Raw genomic sequence first — 14,845 nt, 5'->3', positions numbered from 1 at the left:
ATATGTTGTAACATAAGATTATTAGAGATGTTAAAACAACAGGATACAGGGAAATGTTGTCTACAACAAGAGGTGGAAATAAATCAAAGCATCTCAGGCAAACAGTTCTGTCCTTAAGATGGGTTAGGTGAATTATTGGCCTGTTTAAAATCAGGCCAGTCCCTACCCATCTGATGTCCCTACCCACCTTCTTCAGAGCTCAATCATGTCGTGTAACTGCCTATGGAGTCTGGGAACTTTCCATATACATGTCCCATGTGTCACCAACTAAGTTAAGAGGCACTCCAACCAAACATTCTCTTGCCCAGTTTCAGTGAGCTCCCAGTTGCTTTCAGCTGTTACTGGACCTCTATGTTTAAGCCAACATGAAATAATAAACTGATCATACTGATGCAGACAGAAAAGATACAGCCTTATCTTAACTTCTGAGGTACAACCGTATCCAAAGGACATGATGTTCATAGAGCAGATTAAAGAATCCTAATGTGGGTGGAATCCAAACTGACACCTTCCACTTCTGCAAAGAGTTTGATGTAAATACAGGTAAGGCTTCTACAAAGGGAGCAAGGCAAAACCGCACTGCTGCATTAGATGCCCAGTAGTTATCCTGCTCCGATCAGCCGCTCAGATTTGCCTGTGCTTTTGGAAAGCTGGAAAAGCCCCATCCCCAGATGGCTAAGCACACAGGAAGCACAGACACAAAACCAGCTTCGCATGTATCATGCACAGCTTCCACCGAACACTAACCTACAAAGTCAGACAGAAATGCAGAGATATATCCATGTTTACTCAGAGTGCAGCACACAAACACATGCATCACACGTGTTAATGCACGCGCCCGCACAGACACAGCTGCATGCAAGTGCAGACACGCAACGTGCTCAGAAACGCACATGGGGACGCACATGCGTGTGCTCACACGGATACAAGCACACACCCATGACTTGCTCAAGGCAGCACCATGAGCCTATGGCAGAGCCAAAAGAAATAAATTTACAAGGCCAGGAGCTGTCCCCAGGGCTGCAGTGGCAGGGCCTGCCCTCCCGTCCTTCCCTTCTGAAGGGTGGGTATCAGCGTGCGGGCAGTCACACTCAGTTAAACACTCGTACAATGCGCACTGCCATGCACACAGACTCCCTTACCCCACCGTGCACCTTTCAGCAGCAATATGTGCCTGCCCTGCCGCCACTCCTCCCTCCTCTTAATCCTTTATTTGCACACCGCTCTTCATATCAATGTTTCATTTTCCAAAGAATACACGTTCACTTTTTACAGCCAGGACAGTCTGACTGAGCCTCCCTAGCCATCCCGGCAAAGCCAGTCCCGTCTTGTTTGTTTGTTTTTGCAGTGACTGAGTGTGTACGGAGGATGGAGGGTGTAGGCGGCTCTACATGTCCCTTCACCTCTTGTGGGTTTTTAGAGCATTCTTTTCATAAATACTCTCTTTCAAATGCAGGGGGCAGGATGCTTTGTTTATATAACCATTGCTTTTTGCTGAGGTTCAAACCACCCCAACACATCTCTCTCCAGGAGGCTCTTTTGAGGAGGTCCGTGCTTCTAATTTGCCTATGACATGGACTGGGTAACAGCAGAGCTTGTAGAGTTTCTGGAAAAGGACCCAACCTCAGGCTGAGCTAACTTCAGAAAGATCTACTTAAAGCTGGTATGTGACGGTTTAGCACCTAATTTTCTCTCCACTTTCTCTTCACCTCAGCTGGCCCTGAGCCCCAGTGGCTGCGTTAGGAAATGGAAGCTTCCCAGGACCAGCTCTGCCTCTGTTGATGCTTGCGACCAGCAGACAGTTTCTGTGAAACTGGGCTGTACTGACTGAAGAGAGCATGTCCAAGCTGTAAGGAGCAAGAAGATGTGTTACCCACAGCCTACTGCATTCGTCAGAAAGGCTTTATTTACAAAGAAGTTGAAATGCTTCAGCTAACCCCAGCAGTAATTACCCTTTTCCTCCTCTTCTCTTCCTCCTCCAAGGTACATACATCATCCTACCCCTCATTCCAAAACGCTGCTCCTGACACCATCAGTTAGGAGTTATTTCAGCACAGCCATTTATTTCACTGTGCACTTTCACACCTGTACAGCTATCTCCATGTGAAGACCCGTACCCAAACCCATAAACCCTGCTGAATGAGAGCAGGTGCTCTGCAAGGACCAGGCCTAATGAACTTGTGAGCTGCACTGGTAAAGGCACCTTGCACAAACATGGTGAGCGTTATTCTTGCTTTAGCCGTGTAACTTTAAGATGATATAAACAAGGTTTTGAATTCCCTTTCTCTGTCTTCAAGTCTTCAAGGTGTTGCTTTAGCTCAAGTAGTGGCTGAACAAGGAAAAACAAGAGCAGTAAATGCACCAGAACATGGTGCCAGAGCTGACTGCCACCCGTGTCACCTACAGCAGGCAGCTGTTACCCACCCCTGTTACAGACCTTTCCTGCTATAGGAAGCACAGATCAGCAGTGCAGCCACGATCACAGCACAGGATTTGCTCACATTCTGTAATTTATCATCAATGTTTTGCAATATCGAGTAGGAAGAAAAAAACAAGAAATAGTTCTAGGGATTTTTCTAGTACCACACTGCTAGGAAGATCTGTTTCCCATAGCCAAATTATAGACACAAAACAACCACTAACCTAACCACTTGAAGGGAAGTGAGTACACAGCTCATCAGACCAAGGAGATGACACCACTAACACAGGTTGAATGTTGCCTGTCAGAACAGCAATAGGCAAAGAAGACAATTTTCTTAGGTTTCAGTGACTGCAAAACCTAAATCCACCTAGCATAGACTCCAGCCATTTCTGCAACCAGGCTGTGGACGTTTTGATTTTAAAAGAGAAAAAAAGAGAAATGGGAAAAAAATTATTCAATTTAAGAAATGGTAAGACCAAAAGGCCAGAATTCTAGAAAGACACATGTATTTCAAGCAAAAAGTTAGCCTTTTTATTCAATAAGCATTGCTCTAATATCCATTCTGGGATTATATACATCACACACACACATACCACATGTCTATACTCTTTTAACTGCAGAGGTTAGAGAACTTCTCAAAGATTCATCATCTACATTTGCAGTCAGAAACAAGGACACAAAAAAAAAAAAAAAAAAAAAATCTGAATTCTTTGTTCAAGTTCAAACAGCAGTGATCAAGCAGCAGGAATGCCTCTTGAAATCCCTCAAGTGTCAGCTCCATTCACTGCATGTGAAAAAGCAGCACATTTCCTTGCTGCATCTTGTAAGATACAACACATTTCATTTTCATTCCCCAGCTCAGTAACAAGCTGGAATTCCACTCACGCTCTAATACAGCCAAGTATCCAACCACAGTTCCCTGGCTGGTGCCTACTATACCCAAGAGTCCCAGATGGTCTCCTATCCAAATAATGTACGGACCGCCTAAGGTCCATCATCAGATGAGTTCAGCTCAAAGACTTGAACTAAGAATAAAAGGCACCAATACTCTGAGTACAGATCTTCATTGAGAACAGTAGACAAACTAAACAAGAAGCAATTTCCACTGTGTATTCATACTGTGACTGTGATATTGGCAGAGTTGAAAGCAGCAGCACCACAGTGATGGAGAGTGCAGCATCTTCTGATCTCTGCACCAGACCAATCCTTAAGGTTTAACATCTCTCCTTTGTCTAAAACAGGTGTCAGTGGCATATTTTGCTCCTTACAAACAGCATACTAAGAAGTGCCTCAATCAGATTAGATTTATTTTTTTTTAATTTTCCATGCAGAAGAAAGAAAGGAGGGTTAAAGTTCTTCAGCGTGTGATTGCTGCTTTCACAATTACAGATTTTCATAGTGAGGTCTGCTAAACTCCTAGACCAATTAAGGACATTTTTCCAATTATTACTATTCCTGAACAAACCTTTCCAGTAGTTTATGCACTTAAAACCTACTCCCATTTTTGTTACTCATACTGTAAATGTGGCAGGATTCTGCACATGGCCAAACTGAGTCACATAGGGCTTTAGCCTCTTCTGCTAAGAGGATATCCCTACCAATTCCAAGAAAAGGGTCCCGGAACCAGGAATGAGTTAAGTCCATAATCTATAAGAGAAAGTGCTACGAATGTGTTGATTCTAAACTCTCATTCTCGATCTTTCCACTTTGCCTGCTACTCACTCTCCTCCTAAGCAGATTGTTGACATGCACCCATGTCCACTTTCATTAAAGCATCTAATTTGCAGCCTCACGCATATTCCAGCTAACCATACCTGTAGAGTCCTTAAAATAATACGCTTAGCGCAATAATACAATCAGATTAAAACCAGTAATCGGATCGCGGAGGGTTTAGGCAACACGGGGGTCATGGGAAGGGATGACAAGATTGTTAGGCCATCTGTTTCAGCTGGTCAGGAGGCGTGTGGTATTCTTTTGCTCTTATTGCACCTCTTTCTGGAGGGCAGGAGAGGGAGATGATCTGCTCTATGAGTTTTCCCTGTTGCCAGGGCTGCATATGATGTAAGGGCCACGTTTCAGCTGTTTCAGCTGGTGTTCAGTCTCTGGTGAGCACAATCCCACCTAAAAAGAAGCACCAGAGGTAGTCTGAATCTTTTCTAATCAAAACAGCTTCATAGCATTTTGCAGGTGCTGACAGCAGTCTAACTGTAATTACAAACATTAGCAATTCAGCACTGTAAACCTCTGTATAATTTTCATTCTCTTTTAGAGCTTTTAGCTAGGTCTTGTATCACCATACAACTGTAACAACTAAACCCCTCAGGAACACTGACTTTAGCATTCTGAAAAAGTCTACTCTCCACATGAAATCACTTTTTTTCTGAATGTGCAAACTACAGGTACACAGTTTAAGACAAAACCCTATGTCCATCCTTCTGTGCATCTTTCTTTCCTCTCTTGTCACATCTTTGATGCAGTGGCAAACATTCCAACCAGTAAGAAAGCAAGGAGCTATAACCACAAGAAACTGATTTGCTGATTTGCACAGTGAGATATTTTGATTACTAAGCAGCTTTAAAAATCTGCTTTAACTTTGGATTCTTTTAGTCCCAACTGGTTATTTGTACTGTTGTCCCCGGCCTGTATTCTTTGACCTTCTGACATACAGTTACTGCAGTCTGTTGGATGTGTCCCCAAGCAGAAAGCAGATTGGATAGAGATTAGATAACATCATGGTGTAGGGGTTGGGTACTTCTTTTTTTTCTTACCAGTTTCCTGTTGATAGAATCACACTGATAAGGAGTTTAGTTGGTAGTTGAAGTATGAAACTGCAAAAAGCTGCCTTTTAAAAGACATGTTCCAACTGGGATATGAAAGCGGCCAAAAGATTGTCTGATGCAGAGCGGTGCTCTGGTGCTTAGGCCCATCCATCTAAATATTCCACAGGAGCAACAAGGAGCTAAGGAGGACCACGGTGGATGCACAGCACAAGGTTAAGCATTTTCAAAGCTGTTTATGAACACAGTTAGAGAAACACTGCAGAAACAGAGGAAGCTATCTGAGATATTACTTCACTCTGGCTGCATCTTACCACGCTGTTTCTGAAAGCTATTGCTCCACAGTGCTTGAAGGGAAGATGAGTTAACAGAACAGTGTGCTTATGTCTCCTCTGCCTCGGTACAAAGTCACCCAGGTTGCCTCCAACTATCACAAACACCTAAAAGTAAGAGACCCTAGTGAGAGCTGGGTTGGAATGAACCTTGAAACAAACCAGCTGGTCACCTACGCTTCAGTTTGGAGGCTTTTTTATTTTAAATATCTGGATGTACTGGTTTGAAGAGCTACTGGCTCTGCAGAACCTGAAGGCACAGCTTTATCTTCCACTACCTGCAAGGAAAATGAAGAACTAGCCAATGCCTGTGCCGTTAGTGGTTTGTCAGCATCGCAGCATTTTTCAGTTGTAACCATAGAGGCTGTGGTTTCACACTCAGTGGCACAGACAACCCCCACTCTCCACACTCACCACTCTGCTGGCACAGCTGTTTTTGCAGCTGTGCAGTGGACCAGAACAGCTGAAAAATTCCTTTCAGCTGACAGTTCAGTTTACCCCACAACCATGGAAAAAGGTGTGCTGATTCAAAACAGGAGCGGTGCAAGAACGGGGACAATCAGCTGAGGGGAGAGAAGTGGTCACTGAAAAAGCTGACATGAATTCCCAACCTGAGAAACAGAGGCTGCCCTGGAAGGTCTCGGCAGCAAAGCTCAGCAGAGAAAGGGTCAGGCTACACATGCAGCAGCTCCCTCTAAGGCAGAAGGGAGTCACAGATAGGAACTGGGGGCTGTGCAAGCAGCAGTACAATGTAAAGCAGATTTTCTTTGATTAGCCGTGGCCTCTAATCTCTCCTGTGCCCCCCTGCAGCGAATTCCAGAGTTCAACAGCCCCCACTGGACTTTCCTGTTAAGGCTCAAATCATTAAAAGTATTTGTTTAGTAAAGGCTAAAGCACTCAGGTTCCAGTCCCTGAGAGCTCTGTGACGCTAAATGTTGTCAACCTTTTGACTACAAGCCATATTCCATAGGCTCTCGGTGATTCACCAGGAGGGTTCTATGGAAATTTTATCTCCAGACTTCACCTTTCACCCCAGCCCATTTCAGTAGCTAATGAAAACTGTTCGGACAAAGTGAGCTAGCGTGGTCCCAGACACAATCCTGAGCATGTGGCAAAGCCTCTGCCAAACCTTGCATGGTCGGTGGAGATGTCATAAGCTGGCCTTCTCTGACATCCAAAGAGGGAGCTTCAGCATGAGGAAAGTTGACGAGCCTGATGACAAGGTACTGTGGAATTCTGTTGGCCAAAAAAAGACGTATCAAAGACAGGAAGAAACCCTGACCTACTGGGCTCTCCATCAGATAACTTTCCCAAATTTAAAATTTTACATGTCTGAAATCAAGGATTTATACTGCCCTAGGACCAGGTTTCTCTATCAGAGCATTTTTTCCTGATGATGCTGTATTGCACATGAACCAGCAAACATGGTCTGAATAATGTGAGCCTGACCCACATCAGGCTTGACTCAATGCTGTTGCTTAGGGCAGAAGGTGTTCAAAGATGGGAAGGGTCTGTTCCCAGGGTGATCCAGGATTCACTTCTTCTACAACTTCCAAAAGGATTAATATTTCTCACAAAACACTCCTCGTTATACCCTAGAGAATATTCCTCAATTGGCATAATTTCAATACAAGCTACTTCCATGAAATCACCGTGAATTACTGGACAAATTCACATTCCTCAAAAAATTACATTACTTGGAATGAAAGCTGAACTGGATGGATTGGCTTTCTTGTCAGGAAAGAAATTCTGGATTTTAGCTTGCTATTTTCACTCTGTAGTGGAATAAAACCAAACCAAACCATACCAAAAAGGCTGAATACTTTTTGATGGAGCAGCTGGAGAGTCTGCATACCTGCCCTCTAGGGGAACGGCCGCCTGACCCTCAGAGGAGACAACCAGTGGAAACCAGCAATCCTGAGCTCCCAGCCCTCGGGGAGAGGTAGAATTGCCGAGGGGCTGGGGCACCCATGGGTTAATATTGCTAAAGAGACCAAGCTGCCCAGGAGCCAGATATCCTGAAGACCCCAGCAGGCTGTGGGAGATCCATTAGTCTGGATGACCTGGCTTGAAATAGTCCAGTGATGGGCTGCACAGAGGTACGGCAGTCACCCCACCAGACCTCCAGTAGAGGGCTGGTGGCAGCCCAGAGGTTGGAAGAGCTGCAGAGATGGGGTTCTGGCTCTCAGCTTTCCGTCCATCTGTCAGCAGGCTCCTGAGGAGCTGGGCGGGTGAGTTGGAAGGAAATCAAGCAAGTTTTCAAACCTGCCTGGCAGGCAGTGAAAATCCTACCTGTTTTCTGTCAATTTTGTAGAAAATGTCATACTCCCCCAAGGATCCAAGCTGAGATCAGCAAGAATTGCTTCTCCTTTCCTGTGAATATTTTTGAGATTTCCAAAACTTCCCTGGTACCTACTTGAAAAAAATGTTGACTTCCACAAACTGAACATTGAGAAGAAAAAAAAGGGATGGGTCAATTAGAAGTTTTCTTTAAAAACCATTTTTTAAATTATCTTTTTCCAAGACAAGATGTTCACTGAAACCAATTCTGCACCTCTGAATATGTCTACTTAAATTTTACTCTGTTTTGGATGTCTGTTTGCATCATTTAGCCATCACTGAGCATGCAGAAATCTGGGGTCTTTGTTCTTAAGCCTATTTGTATTGTTATTTATCTATACAATGTCTATAATATTTGCAAGTACACACCCTTGAAAGCACAGGCCTCATGGAAGTATCAGGCTCTGCACAACACTTCACTGGCACCTAGATTTAGTTGCCTGTACCAAGCAATCCCTCAGTAAGAATTTCTCCCTGGCTGTCACCATACAGATCAGTTACGAGTAACCTAGTGAAAGTCTCCCTCACCCCAGTGAAGCAGGAAGGATTTGTTATTCATGACCAGTTTCTTCTTCTGTCATTTTGTCGGATACCTGAAGAGAGGTTGCTTGAATCAGAATGTGCACTGCAACTCTGGTTAACCTCCCAGTGTCCTGCATGCCAAATCCTCCTGCCTGCCTCTCTCACATCCCGGATAAGGCTGGGGGCAGTTATTGGGAAGTGCTTACTACAAAACACCCCTCTCTGAAGTCCACAGCAATTCAGTACTCCTGAAAAATCAGGTCAGAAACAGTAATTTTGATTAAACACAACTACAGGTGGTTGCATTTACACAGGCAGAACTGGAAAACATGGGATTAATGGGAGGCCTCACAGGGAGAAACAATCAACTTCCACTTTGAGTATGTATTTGATGAGGAAATGACCAAAAGACCTTGAAGGCTCCTTCCAACCCAAGCCGTTCTATGACTCTATGTGACGGACATCCCGTCTGACCTTCTGCACAGCACAAGGCTATGGAATTTCACCCAGTTTTCACCGCAATAAGCTCATTTTCACACAGCAGCAACACGATGGCTGCTGCATAAGGTTAAACAAAACATGTTTATGAACGCAGAGCTAAGGTCCCACTTGCCTGAGAAGGAATGGGGCTGTACCGAAGCAAGCAATGCCCACGGGTGGTATTTACGATGATCAAGGACGACCCAGCTTAGAGCCAGCACAGAGTCCTGTCCAACGCCCACTGCACTCCTCGGAAGTAGACCCTGGAATGGGATCAGAATAACCTTAACATTGGTGGTCTTGGAGAAGCATGAAAAGATCCTCTCAAGTCAACGGGAACACGCATACAGCACTGGCAGAGGCGCCCCGATCCCACTATCCAGACCATGATAACTGTACAAACAGAAAACAAGGAAGCCTTCCAGAACAAGCAGAGCCCCAGGCGTACAGGAACACCTGGTGGTTTGGCATACCACTAGAGAGCTTAGATAAACAGTTCTAAAAGTATTCTGGGACCATGGAGAGGATTCCCAGAATCTCATTTGGCATTTAAAACGGGATCTTGTGCCATACATTTGTATGGTAAAAGTCCTGCTTTCCGAGGGAGAGACGGGTACACTCTTCATGGCAAGAGTGGCGCGTGGTCATCCCAGCAGCTGGTCGGCTTCGCCTACAGGGGGAAGAGGTCTTGGCTGGAAGTCAGCTAAAAGGGAGAGGTATTACATATAGAAAGGTGAAGAACCATTTTAATTTAGAAAACAAACAAACAAACAAACAAACACCAAAACGTCCAAAAAATAAAATCAGAGTGTCCAAACCAAGGTAATCTGTAGTTTATTCGATGGTGCAGTTATGATTGCACTGATTATTTGACAGTTGTAGTGCACCCGCAGTGACGAACACGTCTAAAAAGGCACCGTGCAAGCTATGCACTGTGCAAACACGGTGACACAGCCAGGATGTCTCTGCAGTCATATTTACTGGTACGCACTCCTGGATTGCAAGAGATGGTAAAAAAACAGACCAGGTCAAAATTACATCTGGAAACATTCCTTCAAGATGCGTGTTAATGTCAGTGGTCTTTCCAGGACCTGTGGTGCAATCAGGTAACAGAGAGTAGCTGGATTTTGGATCAGTCAGCTTTTCAAAGAGGACAAAGTGCTCACCCATCAGCAAACAAAATAAATAAGCAAAAGCTAAGGCCAACCTTAGACCATCCATGCCATCTGCCAGCTCGCAGGGCTGAGCTGATTTCAGGGTGGTGGAACTTTGCCAGGCTGAAACAAAGAAACCACAGAGTGTAGGGCTGACACAGCAAGGAGGCGGGGGCTGTTCAGGAGGTGCTGAGCTTACTCCCCCTTCCCGGGATCGCAGGCTGCCTGCTCCCACAAGGCCCCGAGTGTGAGCCACGTACTGCAAACGAAAGTGCAGGGAGACGAGTTACAAGAAATCAGAGCACTGTGAATAAAGGTAACAAGAACCAAGAAGGCTGGGGCAGCTGATAGATGCCTCTAGTGCATGGCGTTGGTTCATGCAAGACTAAATCTAGGGATTTTGGAGAAGAAGAAAGGTGGAAAAGGAAGACAGAGTTAGGTTCCATTAATATTCTTGCTGCACTTAAGCTAGACTTTATAAACTGGAGAGGGATGAAAAGAAGGAGCTAGAAGGAACTTCCTTGCCCAACTTAAAAAAAAACAAAAACAAAAACAAAAACAAAAAACAAAAACAAACCAAAACAAAACAAACAAACAAACAAACAAAAAAAAAAAACACTTTTGCCTCTTCCTAAGATCTCGAAATTCAATAATATTCCAGAAGGGAATACATTTCGTTTTGATCCATGTTATCTAGCAATTCTCACATGAGATTGAACTCTGGTTCCTATTCCCAGAAGCCAATGACACTGGACAAATAATCCAGCAGAACTGTGCCTTAGTTTCTCCTTCCATGAAACCAGCTTTTATTTTTTTACCTCTGTTTGGACGAAGTATAAACCCAGAATGTAAGTTTGAAACACAGTTGCTCATATTACTCAATACATTTATTACACTGGCCTGTATGTTGCTATTTTCTCCCCACCCCAGGTCATAGAGGAACATTCAGAAAAACTCATTCTGAACAGCAAATAATCAAGTTACTCGTGAAGTCTGTATTTCACAAAAGATCACTCAGCCTACAGCTGGTTGGAGAGGGAAATCAGAGTCTGTCAGGGAAGAAGATGTTGAAAAATAAGTTTTTCCTCCCCTGTACAAAATTCAGGGCTCCCTGAATTCTGTAGCTGGGAAGTGGCTGGTCACAGACAGTGTCCCTTTGGGGCTGCAAGCAAGACACCCACCCAAACCTAGATGCTGATGGCAGAAGAGTAAGAGCCTTCTCCAGAAGGACCCTCGCATCGTCTTAGCACGTGGAAGGAATTTAGAAACCACAAAGCATGAAGAACATGAATAGAAAAGCCACTGTATTTTGCATTGTCCCTTCTCCTTCCCTGCAGGTACCTGGACAAATGCATGTTTTAAACAGTTGGTCTGCACTGGAGAAACTCTGGCAAAAGCGTAACCATGCATCTGGTTCTGAAAGCCAACATACTGGGATCACAGTGTAGCCAGAAAGATTAGGCAGGGTTTTCTTACAGAAGCTGGTATCTGACCTCTTCTGCTTACAAGAGGGAAAAATGTACCCTCAGAGGGAAAGCAGGCACAGCCATTTACGCGGGGTGCCTCACAGGTACCACGGATCCTCAAACAGTAACGATGGTGAAACACCCTCCCATCTGCAGAAGCTGGCTCCATGTTTCTGAGCAGAGCTGAGAAATTCTCCTAACACAAATCTTGTCCTAAAGGGACCGTGTCACAGAGCCACGGGTCGGTGTTGTGGCAGTGGGGGGACATCACCTTCATGCCCTCTGTGTTGCCAGATCAGCCTAGCAAGGTCTGCTGCCCTTTTCTATGTGCAGCTGTGATGGGGATGGGGATGCCCTGATGCTGTTGCCTTCTCATTCTGATCCCGTACACTTGTAGTAGCCAGCCGTGCACGCTGGGATAAAAGCCCAGCCTTCACCAGTGCTGCTCAGTATGTACCACAGTGCTCATCTCTGAGCAGTATTCATTTCGTGACCAAGACTCCCGACTTCTTTACACGCTAAAAAAGATTAGAGTGAAACAGTAGGTGAGTTCTGTCCCCTCTGCACTGCATGTAAACCAGCAGTGCCCACAGCTACGTGCCCAGGGTGGGCTGTTATCAATGGCATGCCCTCGATAAGGCTTTGGGGGGCTGCTTCAGTAAGGAAAAATGAGCTCTAATTCTGCTGCTGTGGTCCACCTCCCCTGGTCTGCTGGATGTGAACCAGAAAACAGCCTCACCAAAAATGACCTTGGAAAAAGCATTCTTCCTTTAGCTGGAGAAAAGCTTTTCAAGAGAAAAGCTAGAAAACCAATAAAATTTTTGGAATGAACGATCACTAGGACACTCTCCAGAGGCCAAATGTGCACAGATGTTACACATCTGCACAAGCCAGTCAGCCAGCCCCTCCAGCAATATGTTTGTTGATAAAGGACTACAATTACAAAAGCAGCTTAAATGATGGAGTTTATTCTCTTTGATCACAAGCAAGTTCCAGGGTCTCACTGCTTTGCTTTATCTCGTTGTTCAGAAGTCTTCCACATACGTGGACATTTCTGTGGGATTATTTTTCACTTCCCTGAAAGGCTTCATTTTCCAAGTGAAGGGACACCTTCTTTTCTTTCTTCTGCGCATTATTCCCAAAGCGAGCACTTGTGAACAAACAAGCAATATCATTTTTTCTGGGAGGAAACCAAAGAACTACTGGGTAGACACTTCAAGGTTTCTACAAGCAGAACTGAAACTAGCATTATCACTGAGCATAAGATCACAACAGCAGTGATTCATGCCTCCATGCTCTCACCTACGCCTGCCTCCCTGTCTCGAATGAACCAAGGAATTGCCATTCTGCCCTTCATTTCATGAAGGGATGTGCTCCACCAGCTCTAGCTCCAACAAGCATTCAAGATGCCACAGAACTGTGGATATGAGGCTGAAGATGGGGGCTGGCAAGGACAAGCTTGCTAATTTCCTGGAGCAGGGCTTCGTTTCATTCTTTGCAGAAAGGCACACGCTGATCACGGTGTGTTGCACAGCACTCTAAGGGCTGACGTGATTCCTTTTATCACGGGCAGATAGGATCTTCCACATGGAACAGTTTTCCAACTTCCTACAGGTTGATTTCAAACTGGAAAACACACGATTTTATATCCTTTGCAAAAGCCATCTGTTGGCATTAATAGATAACCCTGGCCCAACTTAGGACACGAGTGCCCTAAGGGAGACCCAAGCTTACATGCTCATGGGGAAAGCACAATGGTTTTGTGCCCAAACTCTGGAAGCGAGGTTTGGTACACAGGTAGGAGTTCCTAAGGGAATTCACTAGGATAGGATACTTTAGGTAGCTTGTAAAGTCCCGTTCTGTTTTACTCTAGCCCACAAAAATCAGGCACATCAATTTGTTAATCTCTGAGCCTGGGGTTGAGACCCGATGAACTATTTGAATGACAGCCTGAAAAATATCAGTGTTCAAAGGGTAGGAACTACCTGAAAAACAAGTTAAAAAGGCAGTATCCAGAGTTTCCATGTTTGAGCTGAGTTATGCGTTGGCAAATGGCCCGTATGGGTTTTAGGCTGGGTTTCTGATAAGGCAGCAAGGAGGAGAAGGGGGAGACTTGCACTGGTGCCCCAGAAGCAGAACAACTGGCTGGGAAGACGAAGCTGCACAGATAAATTGGGCCAGCAACTCCCCACTCTGCTGAGGTCCCTGAAGCCAAGACTGCCTGAAAGGGGGGGAAACCACGGCCCCGCTTCAGAACAAACAAAGAAGTGAAAAAGGCCCCAGGCTGGGTCATGCCTCGTGAAAATGACAACAACATATTTTGAAGTTAAACAAGAAAAAAAAAAAGAAAAAAAAAAAAAAAAGGAAAGAAAAAGGAACAAGGAAAAGTCAGCCCCCCTGCTCAGCCATCCTTTCACAGAAAACACTAATAGCATGGCAGATGAGGGCAAAATGTATTTAGTTTTTGTGCTGCTGCTTGCTGTTTTGCTGTTTTCCCACAAATATGAAGTCACTGAGGTAAGAGACGGGTTACATTCTTTCAGCAAAGTCCCCATCCATGAGAAACGTGCTTCCTTCTGGGTCCGGATATGAGCTCAGGTTTCAGAGATTTGGAGAGTCTGAGTGAAATTCTCGAAAGGACCGGAGAGGGCCCATCAGAAGTACCCAGCTAAACAGAGGTGAGCAGAACTGCAGTCCTGGATTTACTGGGACCTTCAACACAAAAGGGGTGCTGGAGAGCCAAGGGAAGAATGAAGGGATTCAATTCAGATGGACAGTGAAACCCTCCTAGGACAGGGACAGAGACGGAAAAATCTCCCGTCAGGTATCGTTCAGTGTTGACGTTAGGTGGTTTGGAGAAGGACTCACTGCAGAGCAGTGATGAGACAGTCTTCAGTTCCAAGAACACCAAGTGTGCTTGGAGGAAGGAGCAGGTTCCTCAGACGAGTGTCACAGAGGTTTTGCCTGAATTCCTGAAGGGCAATAATGCCGTAGGAGATGCCAAGAAAACAAGCCGAACTGTAACAGGTCCTCGACCTTAGAATTAGCAGCAGGTTACACTCAAATCAGAGTGCTGCCACGTCTCTGCTTTTAGATATATGAGTGAAGAGGAAAGAGGAAAAAAGAGGGAGGCCATAGCTGTCCTAAAAATTAGTGCTGTGCCCAGAGGATTGGATATGAGTATGAGGAAAAGATTATTCAGCAGCCCCTTACCAACGGCAGAGTGTGGACAAACAGCAGGCTGCCTTCCTCACTCTGAACTTTCCCCACCCACTGTAACGTGATTTCAGCCAAGAAGCCCCCATCATGTGTGGCAGCATTCACCAAGTCACAGGCTGTGTACAGCTCGTCC

At 45.0% G+C, this 14,845-nt stretch overlaps 1 protein-coding gene across 1 annotated transcript in view; it reads right to left on the bottom strand.

The window, feature by feature from the left end:
• The window catches only part of LOC311445662 (uncharacterized protein), a 169,878-nt gene that overhangs the window by 49,364 nt on the left and 105,669 nt on the right, over nt 1–14,845 (bottom strand). The window contains exon 4 of the mRNA XM_084538011.1: nt 9,003–9,136. Within this exon, the coding sequence (XP_084394137.1) occupies nt 9,003–9,136 (134 nt within the window). The remainder of the gene's footprint in view (nt 1–9,002; nt 9,137–14,845) is intronic.

The sequence above is a fragment of the Aythya ferina genome, assembly GCF_964211825.1.
Source record: "Aythya ferina genome assembly, chromosome: 16".
NCBI classification, from domain to species: Eukaryota; Metazoa; Chordata; class Aves; order Anseriformes; family Anatidae; genus Aythya; species Aythya ferina.
This window is presented reverse-complemented; position numbering and strand designations above follow the sequence as displayed.